At 41.6% G+C, this 17,016-nt stretch overlaps 1 protein-coding gene across 1 annotated transcript in view; it reads left to right on the top strand.

Moving 5' to 3' along the window:
* rnf32 (ring finger protein 32) overlaps positions 1 to 16,310 on the top strand; it is a 41,146-nt gene extending 24,836 nt beyond the window's left edge. Inside the window, exons 6-7 of the mRNA XM_067999232.1 lie at positions 9,716 to 9,883; positions 15,971 to 16,310. Coding sequence (XP_067855333.1) covers positions 9,716 to 9,883; positions 15,971 to 16,225 — 423 coding nt within the window. The 3' untranslated portion in view covers positions 16,226 to 16,310. The remainder of the gene's footprint in view (positions 1 to 9,715; positions 9,884 to 15,970) is intronic.
* The last annotated feature ends 706 nt before the right edge of the window (positions 16,311 to 17,016 follow it).

Here is a 17,016-nt window from a genome sequence, read left to right as displayed (position 1 = left end):
TCTTTCCTTAGTTATCCTCTTGCTCTTCATGTATTTAGAAAATATTTTGGGGTTTTCCTTAATTTTACTTGCAAGTATTTTTTCATGCCCTCTCTTTGCTTTCCTAATTTCCTTTTCAATTTCACCCCTGCACTTGCTATACTCCTGTAGGCTTTCTGCAGTATTAAGCTCTTGGTGTCTAAAATAACATCCCTTTTTTGCCTTATCTTAGCCTGTATGCTCCTAGTCATCCAGGGGGCTCTAGATTTGCAGTCCCACCCTTTTTCTTTGTGGGAACATGTTTACCTTTGAATCTCCCCCTTGAATGCCTCCCACTGCTCTTGACACTGATTTACCTTCAAGTAGCTGTTTCCAGTCCACTTTTGCTAAATCACTTCTCAGCTTTGTAAAATTGGCCTTTCCCCAATTTAGAACTTTTACTCCTGTTCTATCTCTGTCCTTTTACATAACTATGCTAAATCTAACTGAATTATGATCACTACCAGCAAAATGCTCTCCCACTGATACTCCTTCCACCGGCCCAGCTTCATTCCCTAAAACTAAATCCAGAACTGCCCCCCCTCTTGTTGGGCTTGCTACGTACTGGCTAAAAAAGTTCTCCTGAATGCAGTTTAAGAATTCTGCGCCCTCTATACCTCTTGCACTGATTGTATCCCAGTTAATATTAGGGTAGTTGAAATTCCCTACTATTACTGCCCTATTGTTTTTGCACTTCTCAGAAATTTGCCTACATATTTGCTCCTCTATCTCCCTCTGACTGTTTGGGGGTCTATAGTACACTCCCATATACAGGCATATCCAGAGACAACTTGGTCAATGCAGACACAGTTCAGGTGAGTATTTTGGTTAGTGTAGATGACCTTCATTAATAAAACTATTTAAAAGCTAAAATATCAGACATCAGAAAAACATTAATGCAGTGCTCCTTCACATTTATCCAAATAGTTAACTCATTAATTTGGGATCTTTCAAATTTTAGAAATAGACTTCCTAAAATATAGTGATGTTCTCCCTCCAAGAACATCAAGAATTAGTACATTAAAACTCAGTTAGCACAATTTTTATTTCCATATGTAGATCTTATTTTGTTGGACATAAAACTTAGTCATTACAACTAGAAAGGAATTTGGGTGTAAACGCCCTTTAACTTCAAACCATGAGATGAAAAGGTATTTCTGAAGTGGTAACACAGGGACCTAGTTATCTTCTTTAAACTGCTGATAATGCTTTGGTTGAGAATTAAATAATCTAAGTACACATTTCTCAAAGAAGAGTTTGCTTTGTTTCTTTCGGCTGCACACTGCGCTAACAGTTAATCAAATGAGGAACTACCAACTTCAGAATGAGCATGCTTGATCAGTAATGACATTGCAGAGGCTCCACTTGGCACTCTTACAGCTGACTCCAATGTGACTGGAAGTAAATAACCTGACATGGCCTGAAGGGCATGCTACATAGCTGGCACATGATCAATCTGAATGGGAAAATGGGATTATGAGACTGCACATAAACGAGTACTGAATTGAATTTACTCAAAGATAGATTTGAGCACTGTCTGCCTCAATTTTATTTGTTTGGAACTTCTCCCTGTTGGTTTTCACTTTAAGCAGCAAGCCAGTACTGATTTTCAAAAATTTTTATTTGTTCTTTTCTTTGTGAAACTCTGATGCAAGTAGACCAACCCACAAAATTTAGTCACCGTTTTATAAGAGTAATCAATAACAACTTGCATTTATATAGTGCTTCTCTTGTCAGGAAGACACTTATCTTGCAGATCCTTGCAGGTGTAACTCCTTCATTTTTCCAGGCATCATATCTGCTGACATTAGTAATTAAAACAGATATTACTGGAAATGTACAACATGTCCATCAGCATCTGAAAAGGAAAACAAGAGGTTAACATTTTGGGTAGAGGCTCATCATCAGCCTGAAAAAGGAAAGCAGGCAAATTCCTTTGTTGGACTGGCCAAAAGAGAAAGGGAAGGGGAAAAGACCAAGTAACGGTTGTGGGTCAAATATGTTAAATACTAGTACAAAGCAGCAGCTAATGGGTTTAGTTTAATTTTTATTATAGATTTCCAGGATTTTTTTAAATCAGGAATGAAGGTTTGGGGATAAGACTTCGGCATACAATGCAAGAACATGCACTTATATAGCGCCAAACATGACTTCGGGGCGTCCCAAAGCGCTTTACAACCAATTAAATACCTTTGAAATGTAGTCACTGTTGTAATGTAAGAAACACGGCAGCCAATGTGCCACAGCCAGGTTCCACAAACAGCAATAAAATAAATGACCAAATCACCATTTTTGGTGTTGGTTGAGGGATAAATGTTGGCCAGGAAATCAGAAGAGTTCCCCTGCTCTTTCATATCATGCCATGGGATCTTTTACGTCCAAATTAGAGGACCGTGGGGCCTCGGTTTAACATCTTATCCGAAGGACGGCACCTCTGACAGTGCAGCATTCCCTTAGTACTGCACTGAAATGCCATCCTAGATTTTGTGCTTAAGGGCCCAATATTAGCACCCGCTATTGGATGCGTTCCTGGCGGGGGTCTCCGAAAATCGGGGAATCCTGGAGCGGGTCGGGAGCCCAGCTCCAACCCGCCCACTTCTGGGTTCCCCACAGACGCGCCGACGTGTGCGCGCAGCCCCCGCATGTGGGACTCCCGCAGGCAATTAAAGCCGGCGGGGTGCCACTTAACAGTATTTATCTTGCTATTTCAGGTCGTTTACAGACCTGATTGACCTGTTATATTAGGAGGTATTAGTAGCATTTTCTGTTTTTATTTCCTCATATTTATATCCTCCCATTCCTGGAATTACCATGTTACATCTGCATTGCATCTTTCCAATATCCTTTCTACAATGAATTGGCTGAACAGTATTCACATCTGGCCTATCTTTTGTTTAGATTCATAATCGCCTCCTTGCTTTTGTATTCAAAACACCATATATAAAACCCATACCGTTTGTCATTTTTGTGGCTTTTAACAACCCCAGATTAGCTTTTAAAGATCTGTGTATTTGCACCCCTAGATCTTTATGTTACCGTAGGTCTCTGTTTCCCAAAATATACTACTTTAAATTTATCTATGTTCAGCTGCATTTGCCATATAGCTACCCTTTCTCCTGCAATCTTTGTCAATTTACCATGGCAACTTCTGGCATTAGTTCCTGTTTGCCCATGTCTTAACCATTCATGTTTGTGAAGGAGAGTTCCCAGCACATCATTAGCTACATCTTGCCAATCTGACAGAGTCCATTTATTCATAACCTCTGCTTCCTATTCTTCAACCATTCCAGCATTTTACCTTTAAGAGATAATGTTCCGAATTTGCATTACTGGTCGAAAGCTTTGCCCACTAGCCACACATAGAGAAATCACTGGTGTACTACCCACGCTTTTCTGTCCATTAAAATCACACCTACAATTCCCTACATATGCAATCAGCGAGTAAGGCTACCTGCCGTTATTGTGCATTGAGAAAACCAGCCCCCTTAATGCCATTGTCCTTGATCTTTGCAACAAGAATCTTATGATGCACTTTATGGGAGGGTTAGGGTGGACGCCTTTTGAAAGTCCAAATATAGCACATCCAATGAATTTCCTCTGTCTATACACTTGGTAACCTCCTCAAAGAATTCAATTAAATTAGTCAACCATTAAAAATCCTTTAAAAATCTGTGTTGACCATCCCTGATTAGCTGACATCTTTCTGCATATTCACTAATGTTAACTCTTATTGTGGGCCCTGATTTTAACCCAACCTGTTCCACAAGAATGGGGGAGGGGGTGAGCTAATCCTGCTGGAAATCACTGAACGCTATTTTAACTCCAAGACTGACTCATGTGCAAATAGCACCAGCCAGAAACAGACAGGTGGCTCATAAATAAAAGCCAATAGGGCTCCCATGATATCATACCTAATGATATTTTAGCTGAGCAGGACAGGCTCAGTAAAACCTTGCGGGATTGGCCTCAGAAGCTGACTGACATGACTGGCGGAACTATTTAAAGGGGCACTCACCTGCAGGCATTTGGATCATTAGGATCTGTGTGCTTTTGTGATTAGTGAATTGCCAAAGGATTTCAGAGCTTGGAGATTGCTTCTTTTTCATTTGTTGGCCTTACTAACCCTAACTAAGCATTTTGAGCTTATCATGGGTGCCATCTTTTCTTCTTTATTCTGGATGAACAGTTGGAGGAAGAGGAGCAGCAACAGCTGCCTCAGCAATCAGAACGAGCAGCAAGTGGGCCTGATAGAACACAGCTCATAGAAGGCATTACCCTGCCCACAGGGTCTATAGGCCTAGAGTCCCTTTCCTGATATCTCTCAGGAGCAGTGTGGTAGGAATCTGCACTTCACTTGGTCAAACCCCATCTGGAGTAGTATGTTCAGTTTTGGGCACTGCACCTTAATAAGGCTACATTGGCTTTAGAGAGGTGTGCAGCGCAGATTCACCAGAATGATACTGTGGCTTAAATTATGAGGACAAGTTGCATAAACTTGGCTTGTATTCCCTTGACTATAGGAGATTGAGGGCTAATCTGATTGAGGTGTTTAAAATGTTAAAAAGGAGTTGATAGGGTAGATATAGAGAAACTATATCCTCTGGTGGAAAAATCAAGTACAAGGGGACATAATCTTAAAATTAGAGCTAAGCCATTCAGGAGCAAAATCAGGAAGCACTTTTTCACACAAAGGGTAGTAGAAATTTGGAATGCTCTTTCCCCCCCCCCACCGCCCAAAAGGTTGTGGATGCTGGGAGAATTGAAGACTGAGATAATTGATTTTTGTTAGGTAAAGGTATCAAGGGACATGGAACAAAGGCAGGAAAGTACAGTTGAGGTGCAGATCAGCCAAGATTAATTGAATGGCGTAATAAAAACAGAAAATGCTGGAAACGCCAGCAGGTTAGGCAGCATCAGTGCAGAGAGAAACGGTTAGCATTTCAGGTCAATGACCATTCATCAGGCAGTTCTGATGAAAGGTCATTTACCTGAAACGTTAATTGTTTCTCTCTCCACAGATGCTGCCTGACCTGCTGAGCATTTCCCGCATTTTCTGTTTTTATTTCAGATTTCCAGCATCTGCAGTATTTTGCTTTTGTAATTGAATGGCGTAGTAAACCCCAGGGACTGAATGGTCTACTCCTGTTCCTATAATCACCAACCAGGCTGATGCAGATCTGTGCAAACTCCTGCAGCAGGACCAGGGCACCCTGCTTTGCCAGTGGCTGTGAAAATCACCATCGCCCTGAACTTTATCACCTCAAGCTCCTTCCAGGCTGCTACTGGAGACATCACCTGCATCTCCTAGTGTAGAGTGCACAGCTGCATTAAGCAAGTCACTAATCCTCTCTTAACCAGATCCAATCAGTACTTTACTTTCCCAATGGCATCAACAGCAAGAACATGCAAGCTCTGGGATTTGCAGCAGTGGCTGGCGTCCCTCGTGTATAAGGCATCATTGACTGTACACATTTGGCTATCAAGGCACCAGAGGATGAACCAGGAGCTTTTCCCAACAGGAAGAGCAATCATTCCATCAATGTCCAACTAGTGACTGATCACTGCCAAAGGATCATGCTGTTTCACAGGCCGCTGCCACGATGCTTTCATCCTGATGCACTCATCAATCCCCCTACTATTCCACCTCTTCATAAATGTCAGAGGAAGGCAGATAGAGCACAAATGATACCTGATAAATACTTGGCTAATGATTGGTGCACTAGGGTAGCGAGTATGTTGTGCATTTGTTGGGAACAGTGCACTGTTTGAGGGGAAAGGGTCCGGATGAATTATTGATTTAACTCTGAGAAGGAGGAATTTCTTCACTCAGAGGGTTGTGAATCTTTGGAATTCTCTACCCCAGAGGGCTGTGGATGCTGAGTTGTTGAATATATTCAAGGCCGAGATAAATTTTTGGACTCTTGGGGAATCAAGGGATATGGGAATCGGGTTGGAAAGTGGAGTTGAGGCCTACTCCTGCTCCTATTTCTTATGTTCTTATGATAGTCGATGAGGTTCAGCTGGGTAAGGAGGCATCAGTGGTCTTGCAAATACAATGGTCAGCCTTAAGACAGGACTCTGTCAAATCCCTGGTCTCGATTTTATTTTCCTCTGACATTGGGCAGGTAAAGGCAGTCCAGTTCATAGAAGACTGGAGATCTACTTAAGGAAGAGGTTAATGATACTGGATCCAAGTAGAATATCTAGTCTAAAACCCCAAACTGCAGCACCAGGTGACTAGTTCCTTTATCTGCTCTTCTACCAGGCAGTTTGTTAGAGCTTCTTCTCAAGGGCAGTTAAGGATGGGCAATAAATGCTGGCCTCGCCAGCGATGCCCACATCCCATGAACGAATAATAAAAAAAAATACAGCGTGCAAGGCTGGAATGGCGGTCTGGAAATATTCATGGAATCTTTGCATATGCTCTTAGGTCCGTATGGTCCATTGCAGGCTTTGATCGGTGGTTGAAGGCTAGGGTGTGAGTCTGCTGCTGTTCCAGGATGCATTGTTCTTGGCAATTGTAGGACCTGATCCTCGGTGGGTAATGTTGGAACTTGCACTACTGTAGCTGACGGTCTGGACATTAGGCTGCCAAGGGTATTGACTGGCCATGGAAGGGGCAGTTAATGGGGATGGGGGTTACATTTCATTGAGTGGTCTTGGGTGCTATCTCTTCATCCTCCCTCAGGAGTGGGGAGGGAGGGCGGTGGTTGTTGCTAGAGTTAGGTGGTTGGATGACTATCAAGGTTACAGGTAATCTAACATAAGAACTAGGAGTAGCTCATACGGCTCCTCGAGCCTGCTCCACCATTCAATAACATCATGGCTGATCTTCTACCTCAACTCTACTTTCTCGCCCAATCCCCAGATTCCCTTAGTGTCCAAAAATCTATCAACCTCAGTTTTGAATATACTCAATGACTGAGCATCCACAGCCCTCTGGGGTAGAGAATTCCAAAGATTCACAACCCTCTGAGTGAAGAAATTTTTCCTCATCTTGGTCCTAAATAGCTGACCCCTTATCTTGAGACTGTGACCCCTAGTTCTAGACTCTCCAGCCAGGGGAAACAGTCTCTCAGCATCTACCCTGTCAAGTCCTCTAAGAATTTTATACATTTCAATGAGATCACCTCTCATTCTTCAAAACTCCAGAGAATATAGGACCATTCTATTCAATCTCTTCTCATAGGACAACCCTCTCATCCCAGGAGTCAATCTAGTGAACCTTCATTGCACCCTCTCCAAGGCAAGTATATCCTTCCTTAGGTAAGGAGACCAAAACACTACACAGTACTCCAGGTGTGGTCCCACTAGAGGCCTATATAATTGCAGCAAGACCTCCTTACTTTTATACTCCAACCCCCTTGCAACAAAGGCTAACATACCATTTGCCTTCCTAATTGCTTGTTGTACCTGCATGTTAACTTTCTGTGATTCATGTACAAGGACACCCAAATCCCTCTGACTACCAACATTTCTTAGTCTCTCACCTTTTAAAAAATATTCTGCTTTTCCATTCTAGTCTAGTACTACAAAAGGTCAGCAGCTGCAATAACTGGAGGTTCTGTCAAGATCCTAAGAGATTAATGCATTTTTGCACAAGTACTCACCTCTACAGATGGGGGAACTCCCATTTTAAGCCAGAACAGGAGTATTGAAACAGGCTGCAGCAAGTCATCAAGCAGGATTAGTGCATCAGCCAATGCCCCTGCTGGAGGGCTCTTTAAATGCATTTGATGGCCTGACTAAGGTGAGGAGCCAGAAGATCATCTGTTACAGCAATCACTGATCCTGCCTGCTTGAAAGAAGGGCTAGCTGAGCATGCTTTTTTCAAAGGTGTCAGCTGGGATCCTTGTGATCAGGTCTAGGAGCCAAGAGTTGACTTTGGGTGAGGATGGGAGCAGTGTGCTCTGGATTGCTGCTCGAGGTTTAATTGCTTACAAATTTAAACTCACATCTAAAGCTTTATCTATTCTTGGTGTCAGGTCAGGTGAAGTCCATCCCTCCTATACAGCCACCTCTTGTTTCAAAACTGGCACCAATGCCCCACAAACTTGAAACCCTCCTTCTTACTTAATTTTTCAAACCACACATTTAATTACCTAATTTTTCTCCACCTGTGTGTCATGGTATATGCCAAGAATGATATTTTTTAGAATACAAGCCTTGAGGTCTTGCCTTTTTGCTTCCTTCTTATGCCACATGTCTATTAATTCTGTTTTCAGATGACAGCATGTTTTAAAACCAGTAATAGAAATTTTAAATGAAGTTAATGCAGCATTTGGGATCAAATTTACCATTTAATTTTAACGACAACAAGATTATGCAGGATGCAATGTCCTCACATCCAGGTTTCAATTTTGTCTCGTCACATAAATTTCTGCACTGGGAGCACTAAATCTGTTCTAGTCTTCTCCTTGTAATCGTCCACTGTTGCATTTATAAAGTGTGTTGTGTAGTGCAAAAAAAAGTCAAGTCCTGTAAGATTTCATTTGGAATTAGATTAGTTTCCCCTATATTTAAAGTAATGATAAATGGGATGCTTTTCTGTGAATTTTGGTTTTGGCCTGTGCAGATACTTTTGGCAGCAGATTAAACAACTTAAAAAAAAATCTGGAAGTGCCAAGATCCTGGCTAACCACACACCTTTGAGCTCAGTTTCCATTTGATGTTACCTAGCTTTGTAAATCCTAAAAGGTGATCACATATGCATGTTTTCTGCTGTTCCTCTTTACATATATGGATTATGATACAATACTAGGAAGTAACATCACTTACAAATTGTCACCTGACACATTGTTTGTGGTCTACAGAGTTTACTGGGGGGGGGGGGGAGAAACAGTTCAATAGTAGTGATAATTTTTGTGATGGAAATTTTGGCTCTATTCCTGATTATTGGAGCCAATGGTTTCAGAGGGTTGTTAGTTACAATTAATGAACATCTCAGGTTATTCAGATTTTCAATTCACTAAAAAGCCTGCTGGTGAACCACAAGCTGTAATCCAGTATTGTAAAATATTCCCAACAGGGCTGAAAAAGAATTATGTCTCGCATTCAATGGCTTTACAGATCTGCATTTGCCTACATAATAACAGGCACTGAACTTCAAAGTAAATTAATTGTATATGAAATGCTTTGACACATTTCTGAGGGATGTATTAAGGCACTATTTAAATGCAAGACACTACAGAAACACAATGTTTTATATGTTTTTACACTAAGTTAGCACTGTTACAGAATTAAATGTAGCTTGAAATGAATCATTTAACATTCATATGGAACTGCAATTTTTTTAAAATCTGAACTTTCTGCTGAAGGTGTATGGGTCACCTGGAAGGATGCGTACAGGGATGACAAGAGGGTTGGTATTCTGGGAGGAATAGGATCAAGTAGGTCAAAGGGTCGTCTTCATCCAAACCTAGCTTGTGATCTTGATGATTGGTAGTTGAACATTTGTCACTTTTTGCACCAAGTATTAGCATTAAGCACTATAATAGTTGACAGTCTGAAGTAGTACAGAAACTCTATGCAGCTCACAGGGCACAAGAATGCAGGCTGAATTATACTTTGCAGCAGGTTAGCCAGTATTGATTATTTTAAATTAATATAAATTGAGAAACAACATTTGAGCATCTGAACTGTCAACTTCCATTTTCTTTGTTAGTCTACTAATCAACAAAACTTTGTATTTCCACAGCTGCAACAGATTAATGACAGGTTGGTGAGGTCATGCGATATAAATATTGATGAACTCTTCTCTGAAATGGACCAGTCAGTGGCTGAGAGCAGAAGAGTGCTGCAGCAGTTTGAGAGGCAATGTGTTTGCACTATATCTGAAGAGGAGTGGGAGCAAATACAGCTAAAGGTCAGAAATGAGAAATTTATCACTTTTATTCTGATTAGAGCACGTAGGGAGCAGCTAATAATTCTGAAGAGAGTACTTCTCCAGCATCAATGTAATGTAAAATTATATTTGAATGTTGAACATGCACTTAACTCAGAATCCAGGAGGGGGGATTTCCCTCTCTTTTCCTTTCATTCCTCCCAGAATAGGCCTCCTCCCACCCCTGAGTCCATCTTACTGCAGGTAGCAAGAAGATGGACCTGGGAAAAAGGTACCATCCTCAGAGCTGGAGGCCCTCATACTGCTGTAATTGAACTGCAGCCAGAATCCTCTACCATCAGTCGGCAACCATTAGTCCTGTTGCAAGCTTGCAGCACCTTCAGGTAATGTAAGGCAGAGAACACTTCTGGTGAGCTCCTCTGGATGACTGCCCAGTTGAGGGAGGGAGGAAAATTGGCCCTCACCTTTCTTTTCCTTACCAAATAGAAACTACTGTGGATACTTGACTTGATTTGGGATGTTACCCCAGTCAATGCTATAGCATCACAGTAATGGCCATGGTACCATTAGTCTTTTGGCAGAATTTTAGAAATGGGCTATGCACTATTTAGTGATTAGGAAAAATAAGTTTAATGATGGTGTACTTAGCTGAAACCATATTGAGCCTACTTAACCAACCTAGTTCTAGATTGTGCAGAGTAACATATTTACATCACTTCTGCATGTACAAGTAGAGTGGAGTGAAGAGAAGGCAACTGGAGCAATTGTTTTCCTTTTATAGAGTGAAAATACACGTAGAAAGTCTACAACTAGGGGTTATAGTCTCAAGATAAGGGGTTGGCCATTTAAGACAAAGATGAGGAAAAATTTATTCACTCAGAGGGCTGTGAATCTTTGGAGTTCTCTACCCTAAAGGGCTGTAGATGCTCAGTCATTGAGTATATTCAAGACTGAGATCGATAGATTTTTGGACACTAAAGGAATCAAGGGATTTGGGGATAGGATGAGAAAGTGGAGTTGGGGTAGAAGATCAGCCATGATTTTATTGAATGGCGGAGCAGGCTCAAGGGGCTGTACGGCCTACTCCTGCTTCTATTTCTTATGTTATGAAATAAATCAACAAATTATTTATCATAATAGATTGGCTGTTAGTTTCTGAGCAACTCAAATTTATATTGATTGTAACACAATCATTACTTACACCTTCAGAATGAACATTAGCACATTAATTACACAGCATATTGAACACTGATGTCTGCCAGCAGCAACAAAAAACACCCAAAAACAAAAGTATCCATTTGGATATCACAAAATACCATTTATCCCAAATATGGAGATCTTAATAACTCATGAATTAAAGCATGTATCCAGGCTTTTCAAATAAAATTCATGAAATTCTTACTTTGTACCACTATTTGCCATTGTAAAATAAAATTAGAATAGATTTTGTGTCCTGTGCTATGTATTGTTACGGTAGTTTCTATAGGATTCTGCACAGGGGGAATGTATTGTTTGTTTTACAGGCACAGACTGATGTGAAGAGTTTGGTACATGACAGAAAATTATAGTATTCAAGACCTTAAAGTACATTATCATACAAATGAGTTAACAAAATTACACATTATTGTACAGAAGTGTTAACCAGTTATTTTAAAGGGGCTAACACCTCCAACCAAATTGCAGACTAAGGAATTATATGTATATGAATACATATAATTTTTATAGCAGATAGTGTTTTTTTTTAGTGAACCTAGGTCCCTAGTATAGTTAACATTTTCTAATTTCAACGTAATTTAAAAGGGGTAACTAAGCTAAGGCAAGTCATGGCAGCAGACCTCGCACCCGTGATATGCTCCTCCTGCAAGATGTGGGAAGTCATGGACACTACCAGTGTCCCTGCCGACCATGTGTGCGGGAAGTGTGTCCACCTGCAGCTACTGACCGATCGTATCTCGGAGCTGGAGCTGCGGGTGGACTCACTGTGGAGCATTCGCGATGCAGAGAAACTCGTGGATAGCACGTTTAGCGAGTTGGTCACACCGCAGGTAAAGGGTATACAGGCAGGAAGTGAATGGGTGACCACCAGGAAGAGTAAGAGATGCAGGCAGGTAGTGCAGGGGTCCCCTGTGGCCATCCCCCTCTCAAACAGATATGCCACTTTGGATGCTGTTGGGGGGGATGACTTATCAGGGGAAGGCAGCAGCAGCCAACTTCCTGGCACCACGGGTAGCTCTGCTGCACAGGCTGGGAGGAAAAAGAGTGGCAGAGCTATAGTGATAGGAGACTCAATTGTAAGGGGAATAGACAGGCGTTTCTGCGGCCGCAACCGAGACTCCAGGATGGTGTGTTGCCTCCCTGGTGCAAGGATCAAGGATGTCTCGGAGCGGCTACAGAACATTTTGGAGGGGGAGGGCGAACAGCCAGCTGTCGTGGTGCACATAGGCACCAACGATATAGGTAAAAAAGGGGATGAGGTCCTAAAAGCAGAATATAGGGAGTTAGGAGGTAAATTAAAAAATAGGACCTCAAAGGTAGTAATCTCAGGATTGCTGCCAGTGCCACGTGCTAGTCAGAGTAGAAATAGGAGGATATTTCAAATGAATACGTGGCTAGAGGAATGGTGCAAGGGGGAGGGATTCAAATTCCTGGGACACTGGAAACGGTTCTGGGGGAGGTGGGACCAGTACAAACCGGATGGTCTGCACCTGGGCAGGGCCGGGACTGCTGTCCTAGGAGGAGTGTTTGCTAGTGCTGTTGGGGAGGGTTTAAACTAAAGTGGCAGGGGGTTGGGAACCTGAGCAGGGAGAGAGAGGAAAGCGTAACAGGAAGGGACAGAAGGTATGGAGTAATAGGTAAAGTGTTAAAAAAGGAGAAAGCAGGAACTAAGCGTCACAAAACAGATTTGAAAGTTCTTTATCTGAATGCACGTAGCATTCGTAATAAAATGGACGAGTTAACGGCACAAATAACTACGTATGGGTATGATCTTGTGGCCATTACAGAAACATGGCTGCAGGGTGACAACGACTGGGAATTAAATATGCCAGGGTATTTAACAATCAGGAAGGACAGGCAGGAAGGAAGGGGAGGTGGGGTGGCTATGTTAATAAAGGAAGGAATCACTGTAATACAGAGAAATGATATTGGGACAAAGCATCAAGATAATGAAACAGTTTGGGTGGAGATAAGGAATAATAAGGGAAAAAAAACATTAGTGGGCGTAGTATATAGGCCTCCTAATAGTTGCAACTCTGCTGGAAGAAGTATTAATCAGGAAATAGTCGGGGCATGTAATAAGGGAACAGCTATAATTATGGGGGATTTTAATTATCCTATTAACTGGACAAATCAAATTGGGCAGAGCAGCCTTGAGGACGAGTTCATTGAGTGCATCAGGGATGGATTTCTTGAGCAGTATGTAACTGATCCTACAAGGGGGCAGGCAACCTTGGACCTGGTCCTGTGTAATGAGTCAGGATTAATTAATAATGTCCTAGTTAAGGATCCCCTTGGAACGAGCGACCACAACATGGTTGAATTCCATATCCAATTAGAGGGTGAGAAGGTTGATTCTCAAACAAGCGTACTGAGCTTGAATAAAGGAGACTATGATGGTATGAGAGCGGAATTGATTAAAGTGGACTGGGAAAATAGATTAAAGGGTAAGACGGTACATGAGCAGTGGTGTTCATTTAGGGAGTTATTTTACAACTTTCAAAATAAATATATTCCACTGAGGAAAAAAGGGTGTAAAAGAAATGACAGCCATCCGTGGCTAAGTAAAGAAATCAAGGATAGTATCCGACTAAAAACAAGGACATATAAGGTAGCCAAACTTAGTGGGAGGATAGAAGATTGGAAATTCTTCAAAAGACAGCAAAAAGTAACTAAAGGATTGATTAAGAAAGGGAAGTTAGATTATGAAAAGAAATTAGCAAAAAATATAAAAACAGATAGCAAGAGTTTCTATAGTTATATAAAAAGAAAAAGGGTGGCTAAGGCAAACATAGGTCCCTTAGAGGATGAGACCGGGAAATTAATGGTGGGAAACATGGAGATGGCAAAAATGCTGAACAAATATTTTGTTTCAGTCTTTACAGTAGAGGACACTAAGAATATCCCAACACTGGACAAACAGGGGACTCTCGGGGGGGAGGAGCTAAATACGATTAAAATCACTCAGGAGATGGTACTCAGTAAAATAATGGGACTCAAGGCGGATAAATCCCCTGGACCTGATGGCTTCCATCCTAGGGTCTTGAGGGAAGTGGCAGTAGGGATTGTGGATGCTTTGGTGATAGTTTTCCAAAATTCCCTGGACTCAGGAGAGGTCCCGGCAGATTGGAAAACTGCTAATGTAACACCGTTATTTAAAAAGGGTAGTAGGCAGAAGGCTGGAAATTATAGGCCAGTTAGCTTAACATCTGTGGTGGGTAAAATTTTGGAGTCTATTATTAAGGAGACAGTAACGGAACATTTAGATAAGCATAATTTAATAGGACAAAGTCAGCATGGCTTTATGAAGGGGAAGTCATGTCTGACAAATTTGCTTGAGTTCTTCGAGGATATAACGTATAGGGTGGATAAAGGGGAACCAGTGGACGTAGTGTATTTAGACTTCCAGAAGGCATTCGACAAGGTGCCACATAAAAGATTATTACTTAAGATAAAAAATCACGGGATTGGGGGTAATATTCTGGCATGGGTGGAGGATTGGTTATCGAACAGGAAGCAGAGAGTTGGGATAAATGGTTCATTTTCGGACTGGCAACCAGTAACCAGTGGTGTTCCACAGGGGTCGGTGCTGGGTCCCCAACTCTTTACAATCTATATTAACGATTTGGAGGAGGGGACCGAGTGCAACATATCAAAATTTGCAGATGATACAAAGATGGGAGGGAAAGTAGAGAGTGAGGAGGACATAAAAAACCTGCAAGGGGATATAGACAGGCTGGGTGAGTGGGCGGAGATTTGGCAGATGCAATATAATATTGGAAAATGTGAGGTTATGCACTTTGGCAGGAAAAATCAGAGAGCAAGTTATTTTCTTAATGGCGAGAGACTGGAAAGTACTGCAGTACAAAAGGGATCTGGGGGTCCTAGTGCAAGAAAATCAAAAAGTTGGTATGCAGGTGCAGCAGGTGATCAAGAAAGCCAACGGAATGTTGGCTTTTATTGCTAGGGGGATAGAATATAAAAACAAGGAGGTATTGCTGCAGTTATATAAGGTATTGGTGAGACCGCACCTGGAATACTGCATACAGTTTTGGTCTCCATACTTAAGAAAAGACATACTTGCTCTCGAGGCAGTACAAAGAAGGTTCACTCGGTTAATCCCGGGGATGAGGGGGCGGACATATGAGGAGAGGTTGAGTAGATTGGGACTCTACTCATTGGAGTTCAGAAGAATGAGAGGCGATCTTATTGAAACATATAAGATTGTGAAGGGTCTTGATCGGGTGGATGCAGTAAGGATGTTCCCAAAGATGGGTGAAACTAGAACTAGGGGGCATAATCTTAGAATAAGGGGCTGCTCTTTCAAAACTGAGATGAGGAGAAACTTCTTCACTCAGAGGGTGGTAGGTCTGTGGAATTTGCTGCCCCAGGAAGCTGTGGAAGCTACATCATTAGATAAATTTAAAACAGAAATAGACAGTTTCCTAGAAGTAAAGGGAATTAGGGGTTATGGGGAGCGGGCAGGAAATTGGACATGAAGCTGAGTTCGGATCGGTCAATGCCCTGTGGGTGGCGGAGAGGGCCCAGGGGCTATGTGGCCGGGTCCTGCTCCGACTTCTTGTGTTCTTTAGATTTGTGGTTGGGATCAGATCAGCCATGATCTTATTGAATGGCGGAGCAGGCTCGAGGGGCCGATTGGCCTACTCCTGCTCCAATTTCTTATGTTCTTATGTTCTTAAATGTTCATTCGCTAATCTATGCATAATGTAATTTCATGGCCTAGGTATTTTAAAAAACACAAACTCAGCTAATATAATATCGAATAAACAGATTTGCCTGGAAATTTCTCCCCGCCCCGCACTGTGTAGTCATTATGGGAAATTTGCACCCTTTGTTCTCTTGTTAAATGTGTGTTCTTTTAACTTTCCTCAGGCAATCCAAAGGGAGGTACTTGATTGTCCGATTTGTATCACTCCATTGCATCACTTAAGTAACACAATGTTCCACGCTGCTGCTGAAGGGACTGATGGAAAAGAGAAATGTGGTCCGTCGGTGCGGCAAACTGTGCTGCTGTCCTGCTCACATATCTTCCACTACACTTGCTTGAAAGCCTTTGAGGACTTCTCTGAGGGAGAGAAACACATTTGCCCATTATGCAGGTCAACCTACCAAAAGAAGATTTTGTGAAAAATAATCTTTAAACTTCCATTCCTGCTGTTCAGAATAAATATTTCCAAGGTGAAGTCCTTCAAATCATTTCCTTTAGATAAAATTTGGGGAAAAAATCATTTTGTTGAGGAAAAAATCAATGTGCAATCTTCATTCCTGTTCATTTTTGATTTCTTGATAGAATGCAAATATTTAGACAAATAAATTAGTAAATTTTGAGATAGTCACCGACATCCTAAAGCTAAAATTTATAATAATGAACATATGAAAAGTTCAACAATTATGGGGTAAAAAGTCATGAACATGTTTTTCTACTCAGTCTGCTCTCATTCCCCACTCCCAAAGCCATTCTTCCAATTTACAAATCTTGCTCAATCTGATGCCGCTCCCCATACAAGACCTGTTTCTTCCATACTCCCTTCCAACAAAAACACCCCACTACCACCATTCTCCAACCCTCCACTTTGAATATGATCTGTCACCAATTGTATTGTGGCAGAGGACACTAGGAAGATTGACTACTTTGAATAACTAAGTCTCCTTGCTTACACCAAGACTACTAGAAGGAAACAGGAGTGTTTTTCAAAAGGTTGGGACATTAGTTGGTATATGACCAGAATAAGGTCACCAGGTGGCACAGAGTTAAGCGATTTGTCGTGAATGTAGAACGATGGTGCATTTTCTACTGTGGATTTCACCTCAGCGGGAGAATGAAAAACAAAGATGCACGTACTCTAATGGAACTTGAGTTTTATATGGAGATTTTATATGGATTTCATCTTTTGACAACAGAATCAGACACAATTTCA

The sequence above is a fragment of the Heptranchias perlo genome, chromosome 2 (assembly GCF_035084215.1).
Source record: "Heptranchias perlo isolate sHepPer1 chromosome 2, sHepPer1.hap1, whole genome shotgun sequence".
In the NCBI taxonomy this organism is placed as follows: domain Eukaryota; kingdom Metazoa; phylum Chordata; class Chondrichthyes; order Hexanchiformes; family Hexanchidae; genus Heptranchias; species Heptranchias perlo.
The sequence above is the reverse complement of the archived record's forward strand: the minus strand, read 5'-3'. Positions and strand labels throughout refer to the sequence as shown.